The sequence below is a fragment of the Sinocyclocheilus anshuiensis genome, unplaced genomic scaffold (assembly GCF_001515605.1).
Source record: "Sinocyclocheilus anshuiensis isolate Anshui unplaced genomic scaffold, SAMN03320099.WGS_v1.1 scaffold1081, whole genome shotgun sequence".
In the NCBI taxonomy this organism is placed as follows: Eukaryota; Metazoa; Chordata; class Actinopteri; order Cypriniformes; family Cyprinidae; genus Sinocyclocheilus; species Sinocyclocheilus anshuiensis.
The window spans coordinates 116,397-133,433 of NW_015555831.1; the positions used below are offsets into that span (position 1 = coordinate 116,397).

Genomic DNA, 17,037 nt, shown 5'->3' on the forward strand with positions numbered 1-17,037 from the left:
ATTAAATTGCTCAAAAGTGACAGTAAAGACATTTATAATGTTACAAAAAATTTAAATAAATGCTGTTCTTTTGATGCGATCCATCAAAGAATCCTGAAAAATAAAATGTATCACAGTTTCCACAAAAATATTCAGCAGCACAACACTGAAAATAATCAGAAATGATGCTGAAAATTCAGCATTGCATCACAGAAATAAATTACATTTTACAATATATTCACATAGAAATCAGCTATTTTCAATTGTAATAATATTTTGCAATATTACTGATTTTACTGCATTTTTTATCAAATAAATGCTGCCTTGGTGGTGGTGTACAATACTGACACGGTGCAACTGTGTGCTTCGATTAGGTAATATACTGAATATATACATACGGTATTTGGAAGCAAATACATAAAAATGTAGGTGTTATGCATGTCAAACACTTTCCAAATGATGATAGATTATTGCAATACATATGCTATAGTTATACCTTCTATCCAACAATCACTAAATATTTGCACCTCCATTATAATATGATGATATGATATGATATATGATATGATATTATATGGGTGACCCTGGACCACAAAACCAGTCATAAGGGTAAATTTTTTGAAATTGAGATTTATACATCATCTGAAACCTGAATAAATAAGCTTTCCATTGATGTATGGTTTGTTAGGATCGAGACAATATTTGGTCGAGATACAACTATTTGAAAATCTGGAATCTGAGGGTGCAAAAAAATCTAAATATTGAGAAAATCTCCTTTAAAGTTGTCCAAATGAAGTTCTTAGCAATACATATTACTAATCAAAAATTAAGTTTTGATATATTTACGGTAGGAAATGTACAAAATATCTTCATGAAACATGGTCTCTACTTAATATCCTAATGATTTTTGGCATAAAAGAAAAATCGATAATTTTGTCCCATACAATGTATTGTTGGCTATTGCTACAAATATACCCCAGCGACTTAAGACTGGTTTTGTGCTCCAGGGTAACATATGATATAAGTCACATACTGGCTGACCTGTGCTGACCAGCTGGCCTCCATCTTTTCACAGATCTTCAACAGATCAGCTCTTTCTGATTCTGATTGTGATACACACCTGACTAGTATACAGGACCAGTTGGACTAGCTGTGGCATGAGAGCGTCAGCTAGCGTGAGGGTTTGTAGGTTAGGGTGCATCAGTGACGTCAAGAGAACCGGCAGCAAGTGACCCAACATCGTGGCCTTCGTTACCTGTTCAAGTCCTCTCAGTCTTGGTATTAAAAGAAAAAAAAAAAAACAGAGAAAATTATAAATAAAAGAAAGAGCTTAAGTACATGCACAAAATACAAATAAAGCATCATCAAAGAAGTGTTGCTGATATCTGAATGCACCTGGCCTCTCGATCGCCGATGCTGCTGTTGATGAGGGAGCTGGTGACTTGCTGAAGCGTCTCCAGAACCTCGTCACATCCAACCAGGATCTTAGAGGCTAGTGACAGGATACTAGTCTGCAGCTCCTGACGGGAACACGTTCAGTTAACACACACATTTCTCAGAGAACATCTAAAGCTGCTACAGAAATCGTGTGAACTATTAAGTACACTCTAGCATACTTTAAAAAAAAAGAGCACTTAGTACAGAAACAATGTGTTGACCCTGGACCACAAAACCAGTCATAAGGGTCAATTCTTCCGAAATTGAGATTTATGCATCATCTGAAAACTGAATAAATAATAAATAATCCATTGATGTATGGTTTGTTATGATAGGACAATATTTGGCCGAGATACAACTATTTGAAAATCTGGAATCTGAGGGTGCAAAAAAATCAAAATATTGAGAAAATCGTCTTTAAAGTTGTCCAAATGAAGTTCATAGCAATGCATATTACTGATCAAAAATTAAGTTTTAATATATTTACAGTAGGAAATTTACAAAATATCTTCATGGAACATGATCTTTACTTAATATCCTAATGATTTTTGGCATAAAAGAAAAATCAATAAATTTGACCCATACAATGTATTGTTGGCTATTGCTACAAATATACCCCAGCGACTTAAGGTTTTGTGCTCCAGGGTCACATATACCTTATAAGAATACACCTAATGTAATGTTTTCGGACACTTAATTGCAAGTTAAGTGAAATAAGATGAAAATTTATTATAGTTTAAATCTATATTAAATGCAATTTAAATATAAAGTGCTTTTTGAGCTAATTAATTAGGACTTCTTACTAGTACATCTTACTAGTACATCTTAAATTTAATTTAATAATTACTTCTATTCTGAAATATGGCTAAAGTGTACTTAAATATATTTGCAATTAAACATTTGCAGTGATGAAGATGCAAATTAGTGCATTTAAAATATATTAACTTAAATGTAATATCAAATAACACACTACAGTTAAAATGTGCTTTAGTATGTTGGTCAAAATAAGTGCACTTCTTTAAAGCACAAAAAAAAGATTGACTATTATTTTAAATATACTTTTAAGCAAAACTTTTGGTTACACTTTATTTTAAGGTGTCCTTGTTACAGTGTAATTATACATTTAACTACTGAGCAATATTAATTATACATATACATAAATAATACATGTACTTACTATATGGTTAGGGTTTGGTTTAGGGTTACTTGCATGTAATTATGCATAATTAATTGTTAATACAATAGTAAGTACATGTAACATATGTAACAAGTGTTACCAAACTTTTAATTTGACATTATTACAAAGAGCACTTTTTAAAAGTGTACTTAAGTGTGTTTAGAAACAGTCATGTAAGTTTCTCTCTCACTTAAGTGGCCTTTTATTTCATTAAAATTATATTAGCTGCCATACTTTTAAGATTTGAAGTACACTGCAAGTGCACATTCAATAATTAAGCACACTTCTTGTTGTGAATTCAGTTATCAATTTTCCTCAATGTTTTGACATCTTTCCAGCTCCAACTGAAAATAAATCCATCAAAACATCAGAGTCAATTTATGATATATTGATAAATATAGTTCAATCTAATTAAAAATGCTGAATTTAACCCAACATTTGTAATGCTACTGCTGAATGTTTTGCTTAAATTGTTGTTGTTAGCTTAGAAGTATTTAGTGCTATTTGTGTGGCACATGTAAGTGTCCATTATGAGAGATGCTGCCCATACCGTGCGTTTCAAATCGGTCACTGATCATGTTCCATATTAACCATATTATCACTTAGAAGGCAGCTGTTTATGTAGACAGCAAGGCAGCTCACTAGATTTTAGAACACAACTAATATGTGTTAATGAGAGGAAAACAGAAAGTGTTAACCCGCATCAAAAAGTGGACATCCTATCCTTCTAAAGAAACCTACATTATACTACCAATTAGGTTTGTGACGGTGAGGAAATTTTCCCACCGGTTAATCGACGTGTGACAACCGGTATCACCGCGGGGGCGGGGCGTTCCCTCTTTTTCTCGCTTTCCTTCTCTTTTAAATAGCTTGTAAAAGCGGCGCGCTCATTTTACTTTCACTTTCAAATAGCGGCAATTCGGCGTAAAGCAATTGTTTGTTTTTAGTTCGTTTGAATTTTCCCTCTTTTCCTCGCTTTACTTCACTTTTAAATAGCTTAAAAGCGCCGTGCGCATTTTACTTTCACTTTCGAATTAGCGGCAGTTCGGCGTCAATTGCTTGAATGCAACAACAAAACACAACGTCAAACTCACTTTAGCCTATATATAAAACATAGAACTTTTATTAACAAAACGAATAAAAATACACCATGCTAAAGGGCAGGCTATGCCTATAATGTAATATAACAAATAACTTACATAAAGTTTAAATAGGTATACAAAACTGGAAATAGGCTAAGTAAACATGTATAATATATAACCAAATAAATAAGAAACGTAGAACGTTTATTAGCAAAACGAGTAAGAAAGCTTGGAGGCACAGCATACACCTTGATGTCAAATAAAATAAATAAATGACAAAGTTTAAATAAAGTAAAAATCAGCAAACACTGTGGAACCAATTAAATAAGAAACGAATGTTTAAAAAAACTTCCAAAATCAACTTAGATAAACGGCAAAAGTCAACAGGCTTTTCAAAATGAAAAACAGGCGCTTTTGCATTTCGTTTCGAAACTAAATCATCCGCGATCATCTTGTCTGTCTCACCTCACTCTTCGTGTCAGTCAGCTGGACTCACTCTCCTCACTGGAGAAATGAAATCTGATCTGTGATGCGACTGTCGTTCGGCACGCTGCATTGAGCAGCCGTGTTCAGTTTTTAATTGTAGTGTCTGTTCTTTTACTGAACTAAATGATTTTTATTACTACAAAAAATCAAAACGACGGTGGGGGTCAGTGTCGCGGTGGGCAAGTGACGTAACCGGTGTTGCGGCTTAACACCGGTATCACCGTCAGCACCGTCTATTGCGGCAAGCCTACTACCAATGCTTATTTCATGACAATTTACCAAATAATAAATAAAATGGAGATTAAATGCATTGAATTACTTAATAAAAAAAACTCAACTTCTTAGAGAAACACACATATTCACACACAAAAGCAGATGTTGCAATGCCAAACCAATACTTAAAGCTGAATATCTGGAACACAGTACAGTACAGACCACACTATAATGAACCGATTTAATACCAATGCAATGCATTCCTGTATGTTCCTCCTTTCCTGGATGGAGCCACCATCAGTCCACACTAACCAATCCGAGAGACTGTAGGGTTTTTAAAGGGGATGTTTACCTGTACCTTCATTGTTTCCCCTTGTAGGGAGCTGTCACTATCATCAATGTCATCCGGGTGGAGCAGGATGGTGTTGCTGAGCAAATGGTTCTGCACAGCCATTAAATAACGCAAGCTTGGTGACGCTACCTGTTGATGTGGAAGTGCTGCCAGTTAATGAGATTTAGTAAACTGTATGATTTATACAAAAAAAAAAATTATTATTTCAAATTACAGATGTATTTTCCCTTGTGAAAAAGAAGTGTATTAATTAGCGTATTGAATGTGCACTTGTAGTGTACTTCAAATCTTAAAAGTGTATTTAAAAAAAGAAAAGTACTTGCAGATAATATATTAACGAAATAAAGGCCATTTAATGACTTAAAGAGGGACACTTTCATGACTATGTTTCTAAAAGCATTTTAAAAAGTGTACTTGAAATAATGTCAAATTTAAAATTTTATTTTAAAGTACATTTTAAATCATTGTTTTAATAATCTTCTGTCACGTTTTAAAGAAGTACACTTATTTTGATGTGTTGACTAAAGCACGTGAAGTACTTGATTATCGTTTGAACTATAGTGTGTTATTCAGTATTACATTTAAAATTAATATATTTTAAATGCACTAAATTGCAGCTTCATCATTACACACGAGTAATTACAATTACATTTAAATACATGATGCATTTAGTTTATCATAAATGCTTGTCAGTACATTCAGCAGTACTTTAACCATATTTCAAAGACAATAGAAGTAATTATGAAATTACATATGAAGATGTACTTGGGTCAAAAACACTCTAAAGTTCAGCTAAATGCATTTAATATAAATTTAAACTTTACAATTACATTTAAATACATGATGCATTTAGTTTATCATAAATGCTTGTCAGTACATTCAGCAGTACTTTAACCATATTTCAAAGACAATAGAAGTAATTATGAAATTACATATGAAGATGTACTTAAGTCCTACTTAAGTGGGCCAAAAACACTATAAAGTTCAGCTAAATGCATTTAATATAAATGTAAACTTTACAATATTTTTATTTAATTGCAATTAACATGCAGTTAAGTATCTGAAAACATTACCTTCAGTTTACACTTAAGTACGTATTAAGTATATTATTTTAGTAATAGCACTCTTTTTAATATAGTATCTTTATTTAAAAGCGCACTTCTTTTTCACAAGGCATATGAAAGCTAACAGCTTGTAGAACTGCATCTTTCAACATCAATTCAGTTCACTTAAAAGTAAAAGTATCTCTTATCAAAGTAATTCTTAAAGTCACATACAGGTACAGTGGAGAGAAGCTTCTGAAGGTCTTCCTTGGAAACGGTTTGACATTTGGTGATGAGCAGACATGACTCGCGCACTACAGTCTTCAAGATACACTGCAACAGTTCATCGTTCAGCCTGCAGGGGAAGATGGGAGAAAGTGCTTGCACATGACAGATATTAAACACATTTACAGTCAGTTGTCAAGGTGAATAACACCACATTTTTGCTGAGATGACAAGAAAATGCATGAATATATTTGATGTAATTTATGCTAGCAGAGTAAAATACAGAAGTGAACAGAGCAAGCAGTTTAAAGTTAACTCAAGCACTTTCTATCTGAAGAGCAGTGAAACTTGTTACCTGTAGTGGTCATCATCCTCACTACCAAAGCGGTTCTTCTGTAACTGGTTAGCAAGGTTGTTTAATATAACATCACGCAATTGAGACAAACCACTGTTCTTCTCCCCTGCAGAGAAAAAAAACAAACAAACCGTTATTACTGCCACTGTTACTTATCAATATGAAATTGTGCAATTTCAGCAAACCAATGCTAACTTAACTTATAATTAAGTATGATTTCTGTACTATGTGTATCTATTTGCAATTCTCACCCTCTGTGAAAACGAATTTTAGCAGGTTGTTCAACTCAGATTCACTCTGGTACAAAGTGTTTAAACCTGAGCTAATGAGAAAAACGGACAAACAGAAAAATGGTTTATAGTTATTGCAGATATCGAGATATTCTTTGACATTTTGGTAGGGATGCACCGAAATGAAAACTATTGGCCAAAGCCGAAACCGAAGAAAATGAAACACTGGGCCGAAGGCCGAATACCGAAAACGTTTTTTTGAGGTTTTTCCCCCCATGTATTTTGCCAATTTTTTTCACCATTGCATAAATTAAATAGCCAAAATGTACTTTTTACTGTTTTGTCTTGCTTTACAAAGAAAAAATCAATTACAAAACAACAATTTAAAAATATTTAACACTGAACATTTTTTAACATTCTAGCACAACTTAAAATTAATAAGTTAGTAATATAATATTTGTGGCCATCAGACCCCCTTCTTGAATCAGGCATGTATTTTTACTGTACAAATAAAAGCAGCCTTGCTGAGCAGAGGAGACTTCTTTTAAAACATTAGAAAATATTACAGATCCCAATTTGAACACTATGTGTGTACGTTATAATAAATGTATTAACAGAGCCGTTGCAATTATTATTATCATTATTACTGTCTTTTTCATTTATTTTACAGAACAACAGTAAAATTACAACAATGCTAACATTTATGAATGTTGATAGAGTTTTTGTCAACTTTTATTTTGGCCGAAACGCGCAGGAAGACCTCAATGCTTCTTTTTGTTGACAACAGCAGATTTATAAACGAGTCTCATTACGAATATGCTGCACGTATTTCATTGTCACATGCATTGTAAAAATTAATTAAAATGAGCAACTGACGAGTAACACTGTTTCAGCGCAGATTTTCCCCTGGATTGAACCCTGGTTAACAAGCAGTTCCGCCACGAATTCGTGCAGCGCTGTCAGAATGCATGCAATTTGTGCGAAAACATAACGTTCTGCAGTTTATTTACTAATTGTTTAAGGCCATTTCGCGATTTCAAAGGAGATGTTTTGTTTTTAGGAATAGTGTGAATGGTATATGTATTTTAGAGTATGTAAGTATTATGTATTGATTAATTCTTTATATTTTTAGGGTGACAATTTTACCATCAGTCCAGGGACTGCAGATGCAAAATAGCCTTCTGGCTAATTCTGGCACATTGTGCATTTATGTATTGTTGATGTGCATTGTCCCTGTCAAATAAACCTGAAATAAATAAAATAAATAAATACAGTAAACCAGCAACAATCCCCCCGTCCTCTTCTCATCAAAGACATTCGATGCAGTCCTAAACAGTCTCTCGCTGTCGGTGCTTGTAATGATTTTTGCCTTTTTCACGGACAGTTTAAATGCTTCCACACTGCTGACGTGTGTTGCATTATAAAGAGTGCGCGACTCTCACTCTACTCTGGTTGCTATTTGATTGCGTCATTGTTCGGTACAACTTATTCGGTCTTTTCGCTTCGGCCGATTTCGGTTGCCGAACATTCGGTGCATCCCTACTTTTTGGATTTTCTGACTTCATTTCAAGGCTCACCTGATGGCGAGACACACTTCTTTTTGTATTTCCGGCTCTATCTGATCGTGAGGAGCCATGAGTAACTGCCACAGCAACAGTCCAGAGTGCTTCACACAGTCTCGGTTCTGCTCTGCATTTAGATTAAAAAACTGGAACACAACCTGGATAAAAAATAAAAAAAACATTTTTATAATACTTAAATTTCTAACCTTTTTGTAATATTTTTTCTGCATAGTTAACAAAATGATCACTACTACTAAACAGTTTCATCAAAATTGGTCGAAAGTCATTTAAAAAAATCATCTAATTTCAATATTTGGTTTCACTTTATCTTGATGGTCCCTTTTAACACATTCTGCTGACTATAAGTAACGTTGCACCTACATATCTACTAACTCTCATTAGAGTATTAGTAGACTGGTAGGGTTAGGGTTAGAATAAGTTTACATGTGGGTCAAAGACGAAAAAGGGTTTACGCATAAAAACAATAAGTGTAATACTGCTTTAAATTGTTGTTGTTTTCCCCCCCAAAAATAAAAAAAAATTTAATTGCAATTTTGTTTTTGTTTTTCTGAGCAAAAAATAAATATCATACATTTTCCCTGATTTACTAAAATGTCATTCAGTTTAACAATCTTGTCAGGCATATTTACAACAAAAATCAATTTATGACATATTAAAAGACTAATTACTTTCACCTCAAATATTAATTAGTTGTAATTTTACATTTTTAAAATGTGCCACTATCCTAGGTTTTGCCCATTGGTCAGTAAGAATTTTTTACTCAATCAAATTTAATATGCTCCCTTATTCTTTTATATATTTTAATATGTACACGTCAGAATAAGCATGTTTGAATTTTTACATAAATATTGTGTTACACTGAATGACAATGTAACATTATTTTGTTACCAAATTTTGACATTTTATTCTCCAAAAACTTATTTGAAACCTTAAAAGTAGACACTTTACTTACATTTAATGTGCTTTCTATGGACATAAAATCACTTTTGTAAATGTATTTTGATGCGGGCATCTTAACATCTTTGACCCATGTACTTCCAAAGTTACTTACAGTCAGTCTGTTGGGAGACCATGACAATAAAGAGTTAGCAGATATTAAGCAGAAAGTCTTCTAATACTCTAATGTGCGTTAGTAGACATGTAGGTGCAACATTATTTATTGCCAACAGAATGTTAAAAAAAGGGAGCATCAAAATAAAGTGTTACTAGAAAAACCCCACCTGAAAGACGACCAGAATGCAGCGGATGATGCAGGTGTCTTCGTTAACCATGGCCTTCTCCATGACGTCACATATGGAGCTGAAGTGGCAGGCCTCCATGGGCTGCTTTCCTATGAAGGGTCCCAGGTGCAGATTACTGCTGGCTGCCAGCAGGTTGAGCTGATGGATGCACATGGCGCCAACATGATGGAGCAGCTGGTTTATCACTTTGCATGTGTCTATCATTTCTTCTGTCATAAAGAGTCAAAAACATATTACTGGGAAACCGATACAGATCACTTATGTACAAAATATCAGCACACCTAAAAAAAGCAAGTGGCCTATCAGAACTCCAGTGCACCACTGAAAAATGAACCCTTGTGAAAAAGAAGTGCACTTAATTGTATTGAATGTGCACTTGTAGTGTACTTCGAATCTAAAAAATAATAATAAATAAATATATAGATACACCAATTTGTGGTTATAACTTACAATGCATTATAAATACAGGCTTCATAGAAAGTGTCACCATCATTTTTATTATCACTTTTATTTTATGATACAAACAAAAAAAAAAAAAACACCCTTGTGAAAAAGAAGTGCACTTAATTGTATTGAATGTGCACTTGTAGTGTACTTCGAATCTTAAAAGTATATTTAAAAAAAACAATAAAACTGTTCATGTTAATGAAATAAAAGGCCACTTAAGTGACTCTTTCATGACTGTTTCTTAACACACTTAAGTACACTTTTAAGAAGTGACCTTTATAATAATGTCAAATTTATGTTTTAATAATCCTGTCATGTTTTATAGTACACTTATTTTGATGTCTTGACTAACAAACTGAAGCACATGTAAAGCACTTGATTATTATTTTAACTGTAATGTGTTATGTAATATTACATTTAAAATTAATATATTTTAAATGTACTAAATTGCAACTTCATCGTTACAAATGTGTAATTACAAATAGTGTTAAAAACACAAGACATAGATATTGTAGTTCATCACAAATGCTTGACAGTACATTCAGCAGTACCATATTTCAAAGACAACAGATGTACTTAAGTCTTACTTAAATCGGTCAAAAACACACTAGTTTTTGTTGAAGTTCAGCTGATTGCATTTAATATAAATTTTAATTATAATACATTTCTACTTAACTGCAATTAACATGCAATTATGTGTCTGAAAACATTTACACTTAAGTATATTCTTTCAAAGTATACAGTAATAAGTGCTCTTTTAAAAGTATGCAAAAGCGCACTTTTTTTTCACAAGTGACATTTAAGCAAAATAAGCTTTCATCACTATTAACAGCTGGAAACTGTGCCTGGTTAGGACATGGTGTAATGTTTCGAAAGTCGAAAATGTTATGTTGTACAATCTTACACCATACAAAAATCTATTCCAGCTAACTGTTTTGTACTTTTTGTTTACATAGGCATATAGTTTCAGTACCTTTAGGCTGACTGATGACGTGACTGACGCCCAGTCGCTGGCACACATGATGGAAGGCCTGATTCCCAGGATTACACCACTGGTCCATGTAGTCGCTGGAGCACGTCCAGATCAAGTTGTTAAGTGCATCATAACAGGCCCCTGGAACAATCATTATCATGAATTTGGTCAAAACCTTGATTTTTCTGTTGTTTTTGATCAAATAAATTATTTAAAGTGATGTTTTTCATAACTTCTACCACCCAATATGAACAGGATGAGTCATCAACATTTTTGGTACATTTTCCAGAAGGGAAAGACTGAAAATTTTAAATGTGCATCTGTGCTCATGTCTTTTTTTTTTTTTTTTTTTTTGCTTTTTTGGAGCGTGACCTGTTTTCTTTTGCTATTTTTTAAATGGCTTTCTTGTTTTAATGGTGACAACTTTAAGTAGGCTTTAAGAAGCAGAAACTAGTGCACAACTGCAACACTTCACACTAGTTAACACCACCAAGCTAAAACAGAACAAACTACACCACAACCACGAGCTCACCTCACTAAAGTTCAGTTTTGTACAAAAATTGACAAAAGAAACAGGTTTCTTTAAAAATGCATTAGTAAATTTTTCTCTTAAGATATGAAGGCTTGTTTCAGGGCTTGTGCAAAGTAGAAAACAAACTGGACCAGAGAGAAGTGGAAGCCCCGTTGCACAGCAGACAACTCTATACACTCTCTGTAGATCTCTAGCTCACTCCTCTTAAAAATCTCAAGTCAAGTCAAGTCAAGTCAAGTCTGCTTTATTGTCAATTCTTCCACATGTACAGCACATACACACAGAGAATTGAAATTGCGTTACTCTCAGACCCTTGGTGCATACAGATAACACTAACAGTAGAACATAAATACAGATATACAGATTAAATATAAAATACAATGTAGTCGCTGGAGCACGTCCAGATCAAGTTGTTAAGTGCATCATAACAGGCCCCTGGAACAATCATTATCAAAACATAACATCAGTACTCATACAACACTTAAGAGAGATATTTCAAGAACACTTGAAGAATGGAAAACAAGCCCAATAGCAAAAAAATATAGATTAAAACTATAAATCCAAGACATAAAACATGGAAAAATAACAACCTGAATGTGACGCAGTGTTATTTTATACTATTACAGCATTTATTAATATGTTGATCTAGCGTTTACTTTTATATTTTCAGTTTATTTTAGATCAATTTTAGCAATTTTGTCATGCGCTTTTGTCATTTTGTAACACTTTCTACGAAGCCTGTATATTTATAATGCATAAGGGTATTCTTAATGCATGCATAATGCTTTATAAACAACCTTATAATATGTTGCATCATCTGATAAATAATCATAACAACAGTTACAACACATTATAATACTTACCTATTTGTGGTTATAACTTTTAATAATACGATGCATTATAACAGTAGATAAAGCCTGCATTTATAATGCATCATAAGAGTATTCTTAATGCACTATAATGCATGCATAACACCTTATAACACAGTAGTCAACATTTGAAGCAGATCAAGAAAGCTCTCATTTTTGTTTTAGGTTAACTTTGATGAAAGGTTTTGATCCACTTCAAATGTTGACTACTCACAGTCCCAGTGCATATTGGTGAATTAGTCTGACATGCGATTAGCTTTTTTGCATCATGTTAAGTGTGAAAGGACCTTAACGTGTGGAAATGTCTGATTCTTACCCAGTCCTGCAACCTGAGCTCCGCGACCCAGAGAACTTCCAGGAGCATCGACCAGATCAGCACGACTGCTAAACTGACCGTCGGCCAGGTTAAACACCAAACTAGACGCCAAGACTAGGAAAGAAAACACAAGGCAGGGAATGAAAATGGTAACAAGAGCTTGAGAATGTTTAATAAAAGCTCCAATGTAAATAAATACTGGATCGCATGGACTTTATTAAAGTTCACTAGGTTTGGAACAACAAGAGGGTGAACAGATGATGCAATCATTTTTGGGTGAGCTGTCCCTTTAATTGTTATGCATTTGATTAGGTAACAGCGGTGTTAAGAATGGATAACGTTAAATGATTAATCACCATTCTGACACTATCCATGATAGAGATCAGTATGAAACAGTGCTTAATTAAAATGACTGTTTCGGGTATAAAGATCTTACTCTTGAGGGAAGAAAGGCCACTGGAGCCACCGAACAGCGAGCGGGTGGCCGAGCTCCCAGCTACACCTGGAGCGGGCGTCAGCATCACCAGATACGTCCCACACACGTACATCGGCGTCTTCCTCAGTGCTTTTATAGACAGACCACAGCTTGTGTTGACTACTGGGACGAGAGAAAAAAACAGCCACAAGAGCCCACGATCAACACTGCAATTTAAACTGCAGTGAGGATCCACAGCACAGCAGAGACGTGAACGTGCAGGTGTGCTTGTTTTCTCTACTTTTCCAATTAGCCAGGGTTATTATAATTAACTAAAACCATTAAAAAAAATGTCTCATGTTCATTTAACTTGATGTACTGAAAAAAAAATTCTAAAAACTTTAAAGACATATTTACAAAAGACAAAGACACACAACAAAACTGCTAAAATGCTCTAACTAAAATCAAAACAGAAAATGTTATTTTATAAAAAAAATATATAATACTGATAAAAACTATAATAGGCTATAGCATCTAATTGCATCTCAATGATCCTAAAATGACATGAAAAATACAGTTGGTGTACACATCCAAAACCCAAAATTGGTCACACTATCTGAAAAACATTATCTGGAAAAAATAAAATAAAAATCTGCATACTGAACTCGAGATCTGAAAAATTATTTATTTAAACAGTGCAACATTTCGACCGGTCAGGTGTGTTGTCCGGTCATCTGTTGATTGTAAACGACATCAAATCAATATAACGATAGTCGCTAGTCAATGTGTATTTATATATACATATAATAAATATACACAGAACACACACATATATTATGCAAACAAACACTTATTTTGGATGCGATTAATCGCAAAAGCACGTTTTGAAACAACACCAAGTCTCTCCTGTGCAGAAATGCTAATCAAATTATTTTTAATTTTGGTTAGTTTTGAGCACAAATGTATTTGTTAGAACTAATAAATCTTATTAAAGTTCTTTTTTTAAAGAGAGGACATTGAAAGCTTTGAAAATAACTAATAAAATCAATCTCTGCTGGGTTTTTTGTTTGTTTTTTTGACATGCAGATGAAACCTCAACATTTTATTTGTGGGTTTAACATTAATAGATGGTCTAAAGCAAAAGAGCAGTAAAAATTCTAAAAATATTTTAGAGCTCCTTGTATTCATAATCCATTTGAAAAAATATGAATAAATCTGTATATATTAAATTATTTAATTTACAAGTGTCATTGCTTTATTCATGTAAGCTATAGCTTCTAACCTTTAAATCAAAACGTTAGTTTTGAGCACAAATGTATTTGTTAGAACTAATAAATCTTAAAGTTATTTTTTTAAAGAGAGGACATTGAAAGCTTTGAAAATAACTAATAAAATCAATCTCTGCTGGGTTTTTTGTTTGTTTTTTTGACATGCAGATGAAACCTCAACATTTTATTTGTGGGTTTAACATTAATAGATGGTCTAAAGCAAAAGAGCAGTAAAAATTCTAAAAATATTTTAGAGCTCCTTGTATTCATAATCCATTTGAAAAAATATGAATAAATCTGTATATATTAAATTATTTAATTTACAAGTGTCATTGCTTTATTCATGTAAGCTATAGCTTCTAACCTTTAAATCAAAACAGACTCGTGATGTTATGAGGTTACTGCTTTATTTATATCTTAATGTTATTTGTGTATTTTACTTTTCATTTTATTACAAGTAGGCCTACAGCACTCCCTAAATAAATAAAACACCTAACCTAACACACCCAGAGCACATGTGAGTTATTCGTCTTATCGGCAAGGCATATCGGCATACATTTTTCAGTTGATTCCGATAATACTCCAATAATATCGTGCATCCTCAGTTTTAATATTTGAAGTACACTACAAGTGCACATTCAATACAATTAAGTGCACTTCTCTTTCACAACAGCTCCCATTATAGAAACTAAGCCAAAGAAGCTGGTGCTTGGGAACAGGCGAGGCACAAACAACATACAGCAGCATTACCCGACTGCTCCTCTTTGACGGGGTTGGTGATGGCGGAGCCGGTGAGAGCAGCCAGCGTGGACGAGTGCGAGGCACGAAAGCGGGACATACGGCTCAGGAGCAGCTCATTCAAACACTTCGATGACTCGCCTTCCTTTCGCGAGAGGATTACCCGATCCTGAATAGGACTGGCCACACACAGACCCAACTCAGTCTGCAAAAAACAAAACAGATATTGGGAGCTCATGAAGTGAGGGTTCATTACACACACACACACACACACACACACACACAAAAAAACAGACCGTGAGAACTTGTGAAATGAAGGTTTATCGTAACACTTATTTACTTGCAACATTTATGATAATTCCCTTGTGAAAGAAGTGCACTTAATTGTATTGAATGTGCACTTTTATTATACTTCAAATTTTAAAGGTATATTAAAAAAAACTGGACTTGCAGGTAATATAATATTAATGAAATAAAAGGCCACTTAAGTGACTTAAAGAGAGACACTCTCATGACCGTTTCTTAACACACTTAAGTATAGTATCGTATATATTTATGTAATGCCATGTCAGCATCAAAGGCTATTTTCATGGCAAAAACTATTTAAAAAATACAAGTATAATAAATACAATAAAAACCAGCAAACAAACAAACACAAGTTATATCACACAAGATTTTTTTATATTAACGTGATAAAAATTCTAAAACATTTCCTGGCAAAATTCTACTAAATAACTCTTTAAGTGAGTTCAACACACTTAAGTACACTTTTAAAAAGTGGTACTCTGCAATAATATCAAATTAAATGTTTTACGTTAGCTTACATTTTTAAATCATTATGTTTTAATAATCTTTGTCCTGCTTTAAAGTACACTTATTTGAAAGGGTTGACTAACATACTAAAGCACATGTAAAGTACTTGATTATCATTTTAACTGCAGTTTGTTATTCAATATTACATTTAGAATTAATATATGTACTAAATTGCAGCATCATCATTACAAATGTGTAATTACAAATATATTTAAATATATGACATACTTGTGTCAATAGAAATAACATTAAAGTATATTTTAGCTGTCAGTACATTCTGCAGCACTTTAACCATATTTCAAAGACAATAGAAGTTATCATGAAATTGCATACAAAATTTACTTTTTGTTTTAAGTGGGTCAAAAAAGTGCTAAGATCTTAACTAATTGCATTTAGTATAAATTTGAACTAAAACATTTTAATTTAATATGTAATTAAGTGCATTCAGTTCATACTTAAGTATTTTCTTTTAAAGTGTATTATTTTTACTATAATAAGTACTCTTTTTTTATAAGTTTGCTAAAGTGAACTTCAGTTATTGCATGCAATAGAAAACTGTAAACGCAACTATAAATCTGCACAGAGAACATAGTGAAATCAGTAAGTCTGTAAGTCTCAAGTTCATACTGTTAGCTGGAAGACATCCATGAAGACAGAGTGGCCTTTCTGGGTTTTCTCGTTGATGCTGACAGGTGACCAAACCCAGTAGAGGAAGGTACCATCAGAACACAGACGCAGGCTGGTCAAGCTGCTGCCCACTGGGAAGTGATGAAGCGGCATCGCTACCACTTGGGAAACCTTCAAAAGAGAGAAACGGGGAACTAGAAGCTTCCACAAATAACGCATTTGTAAGGGCCTAGTCAATATATAACATCATCAATAATGTTACACATCTGATACGTTTCAATAAAGGTACCATGCAAGAACATGCCATATGTATTGCATTTTATTTTAGATTTTCTTCTTTACAGGTATTCATACAGGCCATTCATGCAGGACGCAAGACATAAAATGGATATAATATCTGAAATGTAATATGAAACTTGGAATGACATGAGGGAGACTAAATGATGACCTTTAATCTGTCCGTTCAAATATTACGCCAGCAATGTTTACTTGTTCTCATAATTATTATTGTGAGGATAGAGATTTTGGTTATGGTCTGCTGACTGTGGTACTCAATCTGCAGTGCAGTACTGCCATAACTTGATAAAAATGTTGATTAAATCTGGCTGGTCTAAATGTTTTGCATATATATATATA

The 17,037-nt window shown here is 33.4% G+C and overlaps 1 protein-coding gene across 1 annotated transcript in view; it reads right to left on the reverse strand.

Moving 5' to 3' along the window:
• Nucleotides 1–17,037, reverse strand: part of LOC107675388 (probable E3 ubiquitin-protein ligase HECTD4) — a 110,480-nt gene that overhangs the window by 81,703 nt on the left and 11,740 nt on the right. The window contains exons 7-19 of the mRNA XM_016469699.1: nt 16,402–16,572; nt 14,974–15,166; nt 12,977–13,135; nt 12,541–12,654; nt 10,824–10,964; nt 9,383–9,612; nt 8,157–8,299; nt 6,601–6,671; nt 6,350–6,455; nt 6,004–6,124; nt 4,733–4,855; nt 1,375–1,499; nt 1,100–1,253 (exon numbers count right to left, since the gene is read on the reverse strand). Of these exons, the coding sequence (XP_016325185.1) occupies nt 1,100–1,253; nt 1,375–1,499; nt 4,733–4,855; nt 6,004–6,124; nt 6,350–6,455; nt 6,601–6,671; nt 8,157–8,299; nt 9,383–9,612; nt 10,824–10,964; nt 12,541–12,654; nt 12,977–13,135; nt 14,974–15,166; nt 16,402–16,572 (1,851 nt within the window). The remainder of the gene's footprint in view (nt 1–1,099; nt 1,254–1,374; nt 1,500–4,732; nt 4,856–6,003; nt 6,125–6,349; nt 6,456–6,600; nt 6,672–8,156; nt 8,300–9,382; nt 9,613–10,823; nt 10,965–12,540; nt 12,655–12,976; nt 13,136–14,973; nt 15,167–16,401; nt 16,573–17,037) is intronic.